We start from the raw sequence: 15,257 nt of genomic DNA, 5'->3' as shown, positions 1-15,257 counted from the left end.
GAAAGGGTAAGACGGGAGGAGGGAGATGGAGAGGGAGGGGAGAGCGGAGAGAGCAGAGCACCGACGTCAGGAACAAAAGCTCCAGCGGAGTCTGGCGGAGGCACTAAGGGAGCACGGGGTGTTTTGAATAATTATTAAAATTAGCATGTGTCTGCGCCATCCTGTGGGTGTGGCGCACAGAGAAGTGTAAACTCTAGCGGGGCTGGAGCAAACATTGGATTAGCGGCAGCAGCCTGCCAACCTGCCCGAGGAGTGCTGGGACCAGCGCGCTGCACGCCGACTGCACGATGGCCTCGTCTCAGGGGAAAAACGAGCTGAAATTAGCCGACTGGATGGCAACTCTGCCGGAGAGCATCCACAGCATCCCCCTCACCAATTTAGCCATTCCAGGTAGGCGCGCAGGGGCTGCCGGCTAGGCGCTCGGCGCCCGCTCCACCTGCCCCGCCCTGCTTTATCTGCCACTAAGTGGTAACTTGCCACTATGCCCGCGGGAGGGAAACTCGTCTTCCAGGGTGGGTCTCAGGCCAGGCGAGCCCGTGCTGGGTAGCCTTGGGCTTCCTGGCGTTTTCCAGACCTCTAAGGACCGAGGCGCTAGAGTCAAGGTGACTGCTTTTCTCCTGGGCGTTTGAAGCAGGTTATATGCGGAGGACTGGGGCAGAGGAGAAGCTGGGCTCCAGGATGGTGCCTCGTGACCCCCTCCTATGGTTTCCCCTGCAGATCTGGGGGAGTGGGAGCGATCTCTGGGTCTGTGGGGTGACAGTGTGCGGCGAACGCGAGCTAGTGTCAGGGGCTCGCCTCCGGTGCAAGGACCTGAGTCTATCCCTGGCATGGAATTGAGCGGATTTGATAGATTCTCGGCTAGAGTCATTAATATTCGTCCCCAATCTCCTTTAAAAAGACAAAGCGCTTCCCGAAGAGTGATGAAAGTTCAGGGACCAGAGGCAGCGTGATAGCTGTCCTTGAAAAGGAGCCGAAGGGGGCGACGGGCAGAGGGCACCGTTGAGTACTGGCGTGGACCCCGGGGGGCCTGGCCAAGTGGTCGCCGTCTGGAGTCTGGTCCCAGTGCGTGTTGGCAACACACTCGCCCAGGTCAGAAAAGCAAACCCTTGTGGACCGTGTGTTTGCTGCTTGGGACAGAAGCTGGGCAGGGGAACCTGGGTGACCTGCAGCAGAGGGGTGGGATTAATAGGCAAATTTTAGGGAAAAGGTGACTGAGAATGTGTCCAGATAGCCTAGAAGGAAAGCAGGGTGGACAAAGCGAGGAAGAGACCTGAGGGATCAAGAAGCTTCGGCTTGACGTGTGCGACTTGGACCATAGACCGGGCAGGTTTCTAGGGTGGGAGATTCTAGCAACCCCCAGACCAGGTATCCAGGAGTGAGGGTTGTTTCAGGACTAGTTTACAACAATGACAGCTGGGGACACGGCCATACTTTATTAGCAATTTGGCTATGCAGTTGGGCTACGGGAGCACACACCTGATCTTTTCAGAGCTGGGCTGGAGGGCAAATTACTCATGACCAGTCCACTTCTGGCCCTGAACTAAGCTGGGTTATTAAATTCAACGTTCTGGTCTACCTCCTCTTGATCTGCTCCATCCAGCGCCCCCTCTCAGCTATTGGAGGAAAACATAATAAAGAACAAAACAGAACAAAAACAAAAACAAAAGAAGGGTTATTTTGAAAATCACTAGATGCTCCAACCAACAGTGCTGCCATTGATTAGTCCCTCAAATCAATGGTTGTTAGTCAAGTGAATATTTGACAGCAATGGCAGGCACAGTCTCTGCTACAAGTGCTATCCACAGAAGGGGATGTCTCCTTTTGTCCTTCTTCAACAGATAGCTTCCCAAGGGCCAGGGATCTCCAAGGAAAAGAACCAACCCGAGGTTCTCCATGCAGCACTTACTCTGCTACCTAGGTGAGCCTGGGGATTGCTCTTTTCAAGGAGACAGTAGAAAGCACAACTCTGGCATAACTCCATTCTCGCTTCCACAGGCATTGCCATTCCTTTTCCTTCTTCATTTTTATTTGGATTTTTGACAGTTTCTTTCACATGGTCTCCTCTGAATGTTTTTATATGCATAGAAGGTAAGAAGGGCAATCAGTGTGATGCAAACCTTCTGGCAGGTGACTCTCTAGAGATACAGGATTAAAAGCCTAAGTTTGCTTATCTAGTTCTGAGAGATGGTATGATACCTTTTTGAGTCTACCTTACATTTCTGTAATATTTCACTTTCCAATCTCTGTTATGTACACCAGCTCCCATAATCCTTCCAAAACCCCATGAAGCAGGCAGTGCTGGCACTATGACCTCGATGTCACAGATGAAAAAACTGAAGCTAAGCGAAGACAAATGCAGATCCCTATCAGTTCAGGGATCTGACCCCTTAATTAGATCTTTGGGAAGATACCCTATGAATTTTGGAGGGAAAGGCTTTTTGATTTGTATCTGGATGATTCAGCAGCAACTGTGACTAACCAGGGTTAAGGAAAAAGGATGTAAGCATTAGTGGGAACAGAGTAATTTTCCTTTCCTCCCATGGACAAAATAAAAACCTGAAGTGAGAGATTTTGGTATCTGGGTGATCTTAGAGTACAGACATGAAGATGATGATGGCATTGGGCTTCCATGGGAATTTATATTGTTTTCCCAACTCCTCTTGGTATTATACTCAAATGGATCCCCTGTAAAACTTCCCCTTCTCACTCCAATACTTGTGAGAAAAAAATAGACACAACATATTTCATCAAATCTATACTCCTGAATACCCCCATGTTTCTGTAAATGGGTTTGGAAGATCCACACATGTAAAAAAAACCAGGTTTAAAAACAGGTTTGGCACCTTTTTGCATTATTCAGCACTGAGAATTTTTGGAGGAAAAAAAGATATTCAAACTTTGATAGTCAGAGAAGACTAATTGGAGACTATTAAACACTAATGGAATAATTGCCTTAAAATCATGCTAATAGCTTCCTGGCTGCTACATGTTTACTTGGCCAGTTGCTACAGCTCAAATTAAGTAATTATCTCCACCATTTAAAACCACTCCTGGTACACCACACAAGTGTTTCTGTTGAGGGGAACTGCTGCTCAGTCATCCTCAAAGCTTCAGGTTTTCTTAGGTAAAGCGGCTGGAAAATGAAGAGCTGCCTAATTATAAGGCTACCCACCTGGGGCAGCTGACCCAGATTACCCGGAGTTACAGCAGAAAACAACGTGCAGCTGTGTGATATTCACCACCAGAGCACAGTTCTGGTGTCTTTAAATATTTCTGAAATCTCTGCATTTTAAATACTTTCAGAGTAATCTCTCAATAGCTGTTTTGCATTTAAATGGCACCATGATATGATTGATATTGACTGGACTGAGGAATTAAGTTAGTAATTGGTGTTAGTATTTCACTTTGAATTTATTTTTTAAAGAAATGACACAGCCAGAACACATTGACAGTTACTCAAATTTCAGCCTTGTTTATCATTTCTTTCTCTCTCTGATGGCACTAAACTTAAGTGTTCATTCTTGCATATTTGTTTAATAATGGCATTTTGGATTATGAATGATACTGCCCTTCACTATAAGCAGGTGAGAGAGGATAAACAGAAATGGGAGCAGGAAGACAAAGTACAAAACTTAGGTAACAGTGAGACTGATGAAAATTCAGTTTCTCTGAAGCAGAGTTCTAACTCTGTAATCATGGTGGCTCCAGAACTGTTGTAAAGAGGTTCATCATGGGAACAAGTAAGGTGTTGGTAATCTGCATGTGTGACAGAGAGTCATTCTGTCCAAAATCTAAAAGATTGGAAAGGGTTCAACCCATGGGAGGGGTCTGCTTTGTGTTCTCTAATATGTGATACAAATCTTTTTCATATAGTGTAGCAAACTGACCATGTAATAATAAAATATTGGCCAAAATGTTGTGGGACTGGAAACTCAGAAAGAATCTATGTTTTCTTCAACAGGGAATTGTTGATTGTATTTTAGATAAGGAACACAGAAATGCTTTATAAATCAGTGACTGTGCCTGTGAAATTTGTTCATTTCCTTTAGAAAATGCAAACATCAATGAGAAACAATAGGTTCACTAAGGGAAGCTAAGTGTTTAAACAGCTCTGAGTTTAAACAGCTCTGAGTCTCTGTTCTTGTGTCTGATTTACTAGTTTTTAATTTCTTCCCCTAATAGTGATCCCTTCTTGTTGCTACCTGTGTTCCTGGGGCCAACCATCTTCCTCCTCTTTGTAATTTCCTATTTCTATTTTACTTGGAACAAGTCAATCTCTAGGATGTATCTGGTACTGGTTCTAATTGTGCAAACTTCTAAAGAACAAAACAAGAGCAGTTCCCACCTCCCACCCCATTTTTTAGAGGATAGTGATACAGAAGTGAATCTTTCAAGACAGTAAAAAAGCAACAATATTGTTTAGGATGAATATCTCTCTTGTTCTGCCTCTCTAATTCCCAGTTTTGTTTTTGGTTTTGCGAAAAAGGAAAAATTGAAAAGTATCTGAAACATAATTTGTTCTACTAGGACTTTTCTTGATGAATTGAATCCTTGACTATTTTTAATAAATGTAAAGTGTTATATGTGCTATTTTACCATTCACAAAGTGTCTTCCTGTGCACACATGTGCCTTTTCCACATTCTAACAATAATCTTCTAAGACCTTGGTACTCAAAGTTGGTTCAGGGACCAACAGCATCAGCATACATGTGGGCTTGGTAGAAATGCTGCATCTCAGACTCCATGCATCACACATCAGATCTATTTAATTACAATCTACATTTCAACAAAATCCCTAGATGATTTATGTACACATTTAAAGTTTGAGAAAACTGCTTTAGTGTATCTCTAAAGAGGGCTTTTATGTAAATGTCAGAGCCAAATTTAAATATACATTTTTTACTAGGCCCTTTCTATTGCACCATGCAGTCTATACATGTTTCCAAATTTATAATCAGGCTTAAAGTCAGAACACCATATTTGACTCAAAGCTAATTGCCCAAGTTAGGGACATTTCTGATAACTGACATTACAGGTCATCCTGTACCTTGAGCAGTAAATGTGATTTAATTGCTACTTAACTCTTCAAATTAGGTCACTGTGATAAAAGTAAAATCTTTCCTCTCATTTCCTTAAAGTCCTGCTGCTTCTTATTGGCCATCCATAGCACTTAAAATCAGCTCATCTGGTGATGCTAGTGATCCCTAATGCCAATTTAGGAAACATCTCTTGGTTCTTTGTTCATTTGGAGTCTTTCTTTGTTGTGCATAAGACCAGCTCCTTCTGTTATAAGTTGCAGGTTGATTCATTTTATTCATAAACTAGAACTTTGCAATATTGTTCTTGAGTAAAAGTGGCATCATGAAATAATGCAAAATGTAGCATTAGAAAGCCATCAAAAGCATCAACATTAAAGGTAAACAGTAAATTGGTTTTCAATAGAAAATGACCTATCTTGTTTGTATTGGCAAGTCACATCTCATTTATTTGAAGCATAGCTTATATGGAGTACAAACATATATAACAGTTTATAATCCACTAGATTGGATGTCAGTTGTTTGATACTATAATTGTTCTAAAATAGTTAAACTTCACACACACACATGCACACACAGTCCTCCAATTGCTTAAATGGATATCACAATGTTCATAAATTAACGCTCATATACTTTACTCATATAAAGATTTATTATACCCTTACTTAGAGTTTATTTAATCATGTTTAATTCCAACTCCATCCAATGAGAATAGAAAGAGAAAATTATAAAGAAGATGAAAACTGTTGAGTGTCATACATCATTAATGACAATAGGGAATATTTATGAGGGAAGACTAACAAATGGAGATACACTGACACAAAACATAGTCATAGTGTTCTCTACACTTTACCAGTCCAAAAGTAAAATCAGAGTCACAGCAACTGGCAGTTGTTCAACTCCTCCCAAATACCGCCTTAATGAACTTCCAAATAGTGTTAAAAATCTGGATGGATTCTTAAGTATGATCTACAAACCAGTCATTTGGGCTGGATTGAGAAACTAGTCCTTTAGGCTACAACATGGTATCTGTCATTTTCCTTCTTTCCTGTTTTGGGAAAGCTTTGGAGAGTTGTCACCCTTGCTCCTTTGACATATAGAGAAACTGTGCTTCCATAGTTTGATGCCCCAAATATCACTACCACTACTAATAGCTCTTCCAGAGCTTATTCTGTGTCTGCAAAGGCCCAACATTGAGCGTGTTAATGTCTAACAAGAGTCAAAGGCTCCCAGAGCTTGGTCCCCCATTGTGGAAGCTGCTGATGCCAACATCTCCTATTGCTGACTCTGCCATCACTGTTGAAGCCCTGAGTGCTGGCACTGCCAAAACCAGGCATCTTTTTGCCTGGTTTATATTGATTATTTTGTTGTTGCTCCATTGCCCGGGGACTAAGGTATGATTTTATGTGGCTGGGCAGAGGAAAATATGTGGGACAAATTTTTTTCTGTACTCTGCATTATGCTCAATGTTAGCTCACTCTCTGCATCTGCACATATGTGTTTGCATTGACTTCCTCTTAAGAAAACTTCTTTTTCAGGAAGCGTCTTGATTTTTCCTATAAGTAAACTTCCAGTGGGTGCAATGTAATCATTTCTTTAGACAAATCTAGAGTGGGAGCACAGCTAGGGTCTATATTTTTCCCACTGAGCAGGCTGGGATAATGTAAACAGAGCCAATTAATCCCACGTCCCTAAAGTAATCCCTAAGGGCTCCATTGTATGAAAGCACATTAGTAGCTAATTGATGTGCTCTGACCCATCAAGAAAAGGTTAAATCACACACACACACACAAGTGCACACACACACACATTTTAATTCCTGTTGTTAAAGGGGAGAGCTCTGTTTTCTGGAAAATTTAACGATTACCACCAGTGAGGATGCCTCTCGCTCAAAAGTATTAGTTTTTGGAAACCAGAGAACATGCCACCATGATGAGCACTCAAGGAAGTCCTAGACGTAATCATTGAAATTAATGTCCTCAAGAAGTTTATAGACTCTTCTCATGTCTTCTGGTTTGGATAGGGTTCAAATCGATCTCAGAAGAGTGGGGACCAAAAAATTATCTGTATCGTATATTCCAGAAGGAAGGGAAATGTGAACACAAAATGTAATCGTGGTTCAGATGGAATTTCGCTGCCAGAAGCTTTTTACAGTACCATATGTTTTTATTATGCTCTAGTAAGGGAGGAAGATAGGTCAGTAAGAGAGGGGCAGGAGGAGATGGTTAAATATTCTTGAGAAGCAGCCAGGATTAGTCACCTCCGGAGGTCAGGTACTGAAACAGATGGCCCATGGATTTGTTAGATGCGCTCTTGTTATGTTCCTGTATTTCATTACAGATCCTGGGAGTGGACAGCTCTTACAACACTCTATCTTAAATGCCAGCTAATGTTATGTTTTACATAGAAGAATTCTTTCTGTGAGTTAATTTTTATGAAGCAGTCACATTTATCCTTAATTATCATTATAAAGAAAAATTTGGTTCCTCCATTCACTTGAAAAATGTTCATTTCATGAGGCAAAGTGGATTATGATAAATGGTCATCTTAATCTCCTGCTATGCTTTCCTGGAACCCCCTATGGCTTGTTAGGTAGTGCAGAGAAAGATGCACTTGTAGTCCTACTGGGCAAATAGGACTTATCTTCAATGCATGTCCAAGGCCATACACCTATGTTGCCATTTAGAGGAGGAAGAAGAGTAGGAGGAAGATAACCATAGCTGCCTTAGAGGGAAGTTAGCCCTAAATACACACCCATGTGACCTGTCCTGGCCCTTTCTCAAGAAAAGGTTGTCAGGGGATGTAAAGCTCCTGCCATGAATACTGCTAGAGAAGAAGGCTACAGAATGTGAAGTCTTGTTTAGTCTTCATCACCCCTTCGTGTCCTCATTTCTCTTCTGATAAAGCCAAATTTCTTGATCCAACATGAGATTCCCACCTTTGGAAATTATCTTAATGCTCGTGTCTCACTTTTTCTCTTCTATTTACCTGGAAAACCCCAATTCAGTTAAACGCAACTTTCTAACTATTCAGATACTAGAAAACTTCAGTGGATGAACATTGTTGGCGAGAAATTACACAGTTTGGATGACTGGACTCACTGGAAATTTCTGACCAGAAATTTTAAATGGGTATTCAATACAGGCAGAGAGACTTACTACACTTCCCTAGTAAATTCATTTCTTGTTCTCTAAGATAAGAATTTTATACCTCTTCTTGATTCTCAAATCAGCACCTTCTTCCTACTTCATCTGTACTGATTATATCACATCTTATTTTATATTAAAGAAAGGGCTCCATTGTATTAAAGCATATTAACAGTTAATTAATGTGCTCTGACCCATCAAGAAAAGGTTAAATCACACACACCACGTGCGTGCACACACACACACACATAATTTTGTCCTATTAATTCCTCTTTGCCACCTCTTCTAAACTGATTACTTCACCTCTGATTTTATATTTAAAAACTGGATGCAAACAGACAAGATCTTCGTCAGTTTTCCACCATTGAACCTACAATGCATCTATTTCTATATACTTTGGATTTCCTTTAGATAAGAGGAAGACCTGGACCTGCTCATACCTAAGCTAAGTTTTCCCACTTGTGTTCTGGATCCCATCCACACAAATCTGTTCAAAGCTTACTTTTGAATTTATCCACTCTCTCTTTTCTGTGTCATCATTTTTCTCTACTTCTATGGGATCATTCCAGTCAGCACACAAATATATGTAATAATGCCCCTTGTAGAAAAAAAAAATTGTTATCACACCTGCCCCTCAATCAGTAAACTATTTCTCTTATTCTTGTAAAAATATCTTGTCTGCCTTCAGGTTGTTATATCTCTTTCTCTCCCTAGTCTATACTAATCTCATTAATTGTTCTTATCAAGGTAGCCAATGATCTGTATTTTGCCAAAGGTAATGGTTACTTCTCTATCATCTTATTTGACCTTTCAGCAACATTGATGTGGTTCACCACACCTTTCTTCATGAAACATGTTCTTCCTTTGGCTTCTTAGCACACCTTATTTTTTTTATTATTATGATAAAAACCATAACATCCATAACATGAAATTTACTTCTTAAAATTTTAAGTATACAATACAGTGTTGCTATCTGTAAGTACAATATTGTACAGCAGACCTCTAGAACTTTTTCATCTTGCATGACTAAAACTTGACACCTGTTGAATAGAAACTTCTCTTTTCCCCCTCTCGCCTCTCTCTCTCTGGCAACCACCATTCCGCTCTCTGCTTCAATGAGTTTGACTATTAGATACCTCATCTAAGTGGAATCATGCAGTATTTGTCCTTTTGTGACTAATTTATTTCACTTCGCATAATGTCTTCAAGGTTTACCCATGTGGTAGCATATGACAGGATTTTCTTCTTTTTATGACTGAATAATAGTACCTTTGTATGTATATGCCATATTTATTAATCCATTCATCCGTTGATATACATTTAGATTGTGAACAATACTGAAGCTTATTGCAATGAGAATAGAAATCCCGATTCAAGATCTCAATTTCAATTCTTTTGGATAAATACCCCAAAGCGGGATTGCTGGATCATGTGGTAGTTCTATCTTTGAAATTTTGAGGTAATTCCATTCTGTTCTCCATAGAGGCTGCACAATTTTACATTTCCACCAACAGAATTTCAATTTCTCTACATCCTTGCTAACACTTATTATTTTATATATTTTTGATAGTAGCCATCCTAACAGGTATTAGGTGATATCCCACTGTGGTTTTTATTTTCATTTCCCTGGTGATTAATGATTTTTGAGCACTCTTTCATAAACCTCTTAGCTATTTCATGTCTTCTTTAGAGAAATGTCTATACTTGTTCTTTGTCTAGTTTTAATAGGGTTATTTAGTTTCTGCTATTGAATTGTAGGAATTCCTTATATATTTTTGGAAATTAACCCCTTTTCATATATATGGTTTGCAAATATTTTCTCCTATTTCATTCTGTTGATTATTTCTTTTGCTGCAGAGAGGCTTTTTAGTTAGATGTAGTTCCACTTGTTTATTTATGCTTTTGGTACCTGTGGCTTTGATTTCATTTCCAAAAACTCATGATCAAACCCAATTTCATAAATCTTTCCTCCTACATTTTCTTCCAGGAGTTTTGCAGTTTCAGGTCTTACGTTTAAGTTGTGTGTGTGTGTGTGTGTATATATAATATACACATTTATGGGATAAAAGTGTATGGATTGAATAATGGTCAAGTCAGGCTTTTAGGGTATCTGTCATCCAAATAATGTACATTGTACCCATTAAGTAATTTCTCATTCTCTCCCCTTTTATCTCCTTACTCTTCTGAGTTTCCATTATCCATCATCCTGCTTGTTACATCCATATGTACACGTATTTTAGCACCCACTTATGAGTGAGAACATGCAATATTTGTCTTTCTGTGTCTGGCTTGTTTCACTTACAATGTGACCTCTACTTCCATTCATGTTGCTGCAAAAGAAGTGACCTTATTATTTTTTATGGCTGCGTATTATAGTATTCTATTGTGTATATATGTCACCTTTTCTTTATCCAATCATCTACTGTTGGACACTAGTTTGATTCCATATCTTGGCTATTGTGGATAGTGCAGAGATAAACATATGAGTGCAGGTGATCTTCTTTTTTTTTTTTTTTTTATATAGTGAATTCTTTTCATTTGAGTAGATGACCAATATGGGGTTGCTGGATTGAATGGTAGTTCTATTTTTAGTTCTTTGAGAAATAGCCATACTATTTTCCATAGAGGCTGTACTAATTTACATACCCACCAACAAGGTCTAAGACTTGCCTTTTCTCTGCATCCTTGCCAACATCTATTGTTTTTTGTCTTTTTGATAGTAATCATTCCAACTGGTGTAAGATGATATCTCATTGAACTTTTAATTTGCATTTCTTTGATAATTAGTGATATGGAACTTTATATATATACACACTTTATGTGTGTAAGTGTGTATAAATATAAAGTGTGTATATATACTTTATATATACACATATATACTTTATATATACACACTTTATATATATACACTTATATATATACACTTATATATATAAAGTGTGTGTGTGTGTATATATATGTTGACCACTTGTATATCTTCTTTTGAAAAATGTCTATTCTTGTCCTTTTCCTTTTGAGTTGATTTTTGTGTACGGTGTAAGATAAGGATCCAAAATCATTATTTTTCATGTGGATATCTAGTTTCCCAACACCTTTGTTAAAGAGACTATCCTTTCCTCATTGTGTATTCTTGGCATCTTTTCAAAGATAAGTTAAACATGTATGTGAGGTTTTATTTCTGGTCTCTATTCTGCTTTATTGGTCTATATGTTTGTCCTTATGCCAGAATCATACTGTTTTGATTACTGTGCTTGTAGTATGTTTCCAAATCAGAAAGTATGAGGCCTCCAGCTTTGTTTTCCTTTCTCAAAACTATGAGGGTTTTTGGAGTCCTATGTGGTTCCATATAAATTTAGGATTATTTTTTCTCTTTCTGGAAAAGGCCATGAATTTTCATAAGGATTGCATTAAATCTGTAGATTGCTTTGTGGAGTAGTAACATTTGAGCAATGTTAAATCTTCCAGTCCATGAACATATGATGACTTTTCATTTGTTTGTGTCTTCTTTAATTTCTTTCTGCAATGCTTTGCAATTTTCAGTGAAGTCCCTTGTCTCCTTTGTTAAGTTTATTCCTAAGTATTTTGTTCTTTTTGATAATATTGTAAGTGGGATTGTTTACTTAATTGTCTTTTAAGACTGTTCATTTTTAGTGTATAAAAACACAACTGATTTTTAATGTTGATCTTGTCTTCTGCAATGTACTAGGTTCGCTTATTAATTCTAACAAATTTATTTATTTATTGGAATCTAGGTTTTTTACATATAAAATCATGTTATCTACAGAGACAATTTTGCTTCTTCCTTTTCTATTTAGATACCTTTTCCTTCTTTTTCTTTTCTTTTTTAATATAACTACTCTCACTAGGGTGTATAGTATTTTGTTAAATAGAAGTAGTAATAATGGCCATCCCTGCCTTCTTCCTGATCTTAGAGGGAAAGCTTTAAACTTTCACTATTGAGTATGACTATGGGCTTGTCATATGTGGCTTTTATTGTGTCGAGGTATATTTCTTTTATATCTAATTTGTTTAGCATTTTTATCATGAAAAGATGTTGAATTTTATCAAATGTTTTTTCTGCATCTATTGATATGATCATGTTATTTTTATCCTTCATTCTGTTAACATGGTGTATCATATTAATTGATTTTTATATGTTGAATCATTTTTGCCTACACTGGATAAATCCCACTTAATCATGGTGTATGATTCTTCTAATGTGCTGTTGAATTCAGTTTCCTAGTATTTTATTGAGAATTTATTCATATTTATTCATGTTTGCATTTATTAGGGGTATTGGTCTATAATACTCTCTTCTTGCAGTGTTTTTGTCTGCCTTTGGTATCAGTGTAATGCTGATCTCATAGAAAGAATTTAGAAGTGTTCACTTCTCTTCAGTTTTTTTTTGGACGAGTGTAAGAAGGAATGGCATTAATTCTAGTAGAATTCACCTTTAAACCATCTGGTTCTGGGCTTTTCTTTGTTGAGAGATTTTAGCAACTGAATCAATCTCCTTACTATTATAGGGCTGTTCACATTTTCCATTTCCTCATGATTCAGTTTCAATAGGTTGTATGTTTCTAAGAATTTATTCACTTTTTTCTGGTTTATCCCATTTTTTGGTATATAATTGTTTATAGTAGCATCTTATAATCCTTTCCATGGAATTAGTTGTAATGTCTGCTCTTTCAATTTTGATTTTGTTTATTTGAATCTTCTCTCTTTCTTTCTTTAGCTGAATGTCAATTATGTTTACCTTTTCAAAAAATTCCTAGTGTTGATTTTTTTCTATTGCCTTTTCTATTCTCTATTTTATTTATTTCTGCTCTGATCTTTATGATTGCCTTAATTCTACTAAATTTGGCTTAGGTTGCTATTCTTTTTCTAATTCCTTGAGGTATAGAATTAGGTTAAGGTTTTTATCTTGTTTAGTGTAGGCATTTATTACTGTAAATTTATCTCTTGGTACTGCTTTTGTTGCATTCCATACATTTTGGAATGATGTGTTTTCATCTCGCCTTTTTTATCTCAAGATAATTTTTTAAAATTCCCTTTTGATTTCTTGTTTGATCAACTGGTTGTTAAAGGATGCATTGTTTAATTTCCACACATTTGTGAATTTTCCAGCTTTCCGTCTGCTATTAGTTGTGGTTGAAGAAGATACTTGAAGAAGATACTTGGTATAATTTCAATATTCTTAAATTTGTTAAGATTTTTTGGGGGGTCTATTGTGTGATCAATCTTGGAGAACATTCCATGTGTACTTGAAAAGAATGTGTATTCTGCTGTTGTTAAATAGAACATTCTGTATATGTTTGTTAGGTTCATTTTGTCTAAACTGTAGTTGAAGTCCAATTCCTTCATGATTTTCTGTCTGGATGATTAATCCATTATTAAATGTAGGATATGAATTTTTTTCCTATTATTGTATGTTGTCTATCTCTTCAGTTACATCACTGCTTTATATACTTGGGTTTCTGATATTGGGTGTGCATATATTTATAATTGCTATATCTTCCTAGTTGACTCATCAAATTATATCATCATATAATGAGCTTCTTTGTCTCTTGTAGCAATATTTGACTTAAAATCTATTTTGTCTGATATAAATATGGCCACTCCCATTCTCTTTTAGTTATCATTTGCCTGGAATATATTTTTCTATTCACTTTCAGCCTATGTATTTTCTCAAATCTAAAACAAGTCTTGTAGACAGCACATATATCTTATGAATTGTTGTTATTGCTGTTTAGTTACATTTTTAAAAAATTGTATAGCAAAAAACTTACTATTGCTGTCCTGTTAATTGTGTTTTTCTTATCGTCTTGTAACTTTTTCATACCTCTTTTCCACCATTGCTATCTTCATTTGGGTTTATTGATTTTTTTGCAGTAATACTCTTTGATTTTTTTCTCTCTTTTCTTGTATCTTCTGTCTATTTTTTCCTTGTGGCTACCATTAGTTTTACATGAAATATCTTATAACACTTTATTTACATTAAAAAAAACTTAAAACACATATAAAATCCTCTACTTCTCCCTGCACATACTTTATGTTACCAATGTCATAAATTATATTTTTATATTTTCTATCCATTAATATATTTTTATAGCTATAAGTTATTTTTAATATTCTTGTCTTTTAGCTCTTATACCTGAATTGAAAGTGATTTACATATCATTATAGTATTATAGTATTATGTATTTATCGCTATATTTATCTTTACCATTAAGTTACATAGTTTCCTATGCTTTTACATTACTATTTAGTATGTTTTTATTTCAACTTAATGGACTCCCTTTAGCATTTCTTCTAAGGTAGGTCTAATGATGATAAACTGTCTAGGCTTTTTTTTTTTTTTTTTTTTTTGGTCTGGGAAAAGCTTTACCTTTCCTTTATGTTTAAAAGACAATTTTGTCAGAGATTGTGCTCTTGGTTGTTTGCTATTATTCTACTTCCTTCTGTCTCACAAGTTTTCTGCTGAGAAATCTACTTATAGTCTGGAATTTTCTTTGTATGTGACTAGTCACTTTTCTCCTGTTATTTTTAAAATGCTTTCTTTGTCTTTGATTTTGGCAATTTTTTTGTAATGTGTCTTGGTATTGGTATTGACTTATTTGGGTTTCTCAGATTTGGGCTTCTTGAATCTGAATGCCTATTTCCTTCCTCATATTTGGGAAGTTTTTGGCCATTATTTCTTTAAATAAGCTTTCTTCCCCCTTTGTCTCTCATTTTTCCTCTTTTAAATTTCATAATGTGTATATTGGTCTGCTCAATTCTTTTCCATAAATCCTTAAGGATTTCTTCTGTCTGTTTTATTCTTTTTTCTTTTTGTTCCTCTGACTGGATAATTTCAAATGATCTATCCTCAAGTTTGCAATATTTTTCTGCTTGATCAAGTCTGCTGTTGAATATCTCCAGTGGATTTTTTCAGTTCAGTTATTGCATTCTTCAGCCCCAAAATTTCTGTTATTTTAAAATATTTTCTATGTTTGATGAAGGTTTTATTTTTTATATATATTGTTGTCCTGAACTAATGAACATCTTTATGATGATTATTTTTAATTCCTTGTCA

At 36.8% G+C, this 15,257-nt stretch overlaps 1 protein-coding gene across 1 annotated transcript in view; it reads left to right on the top strand.

Moving 5' to 3' along the window:
• Positions 1 to 172: 172 nt before the first annotated feature.
• The window catches only part of PLCXD3 (phosphatidylinositol specific phospholipase C X domain containing 3), a 187,140-nt gene continuing 172,055 nt past the window's right edge, over positions 173 to 15,257 (top strand). Inside the window, exon 1 of the mRNA XM_025388729.1 lies at positions 173 to 390. Within this exon, the coding sequence (XP_025244514.1) occupies positions 288 to 390 (103 nt within the window). The 5' untranslated portion in view covers positions 173 to 287. The remainder of the gene's footprint in view (positions 391 to 15,257) is intronic.

The sequence above is a fragment of the Theropithecus gelada genome, chromosome 6, assembly GCF_003255815.1.
Source record: "Theropithecus gelada isolate Dixy chromosome 6, Tgel_1.0, whole genome shotgun sequence".
Taxonomy (NCBI): Eukaryota; Metazoa; Chordata; class Mammalia; order Primates; family Cercopithecidae; genus Theropithecus; species Theropithecus gelada.
This window is presented reverse-complemented; position numbering and strand designations above follow the sequence as displayed.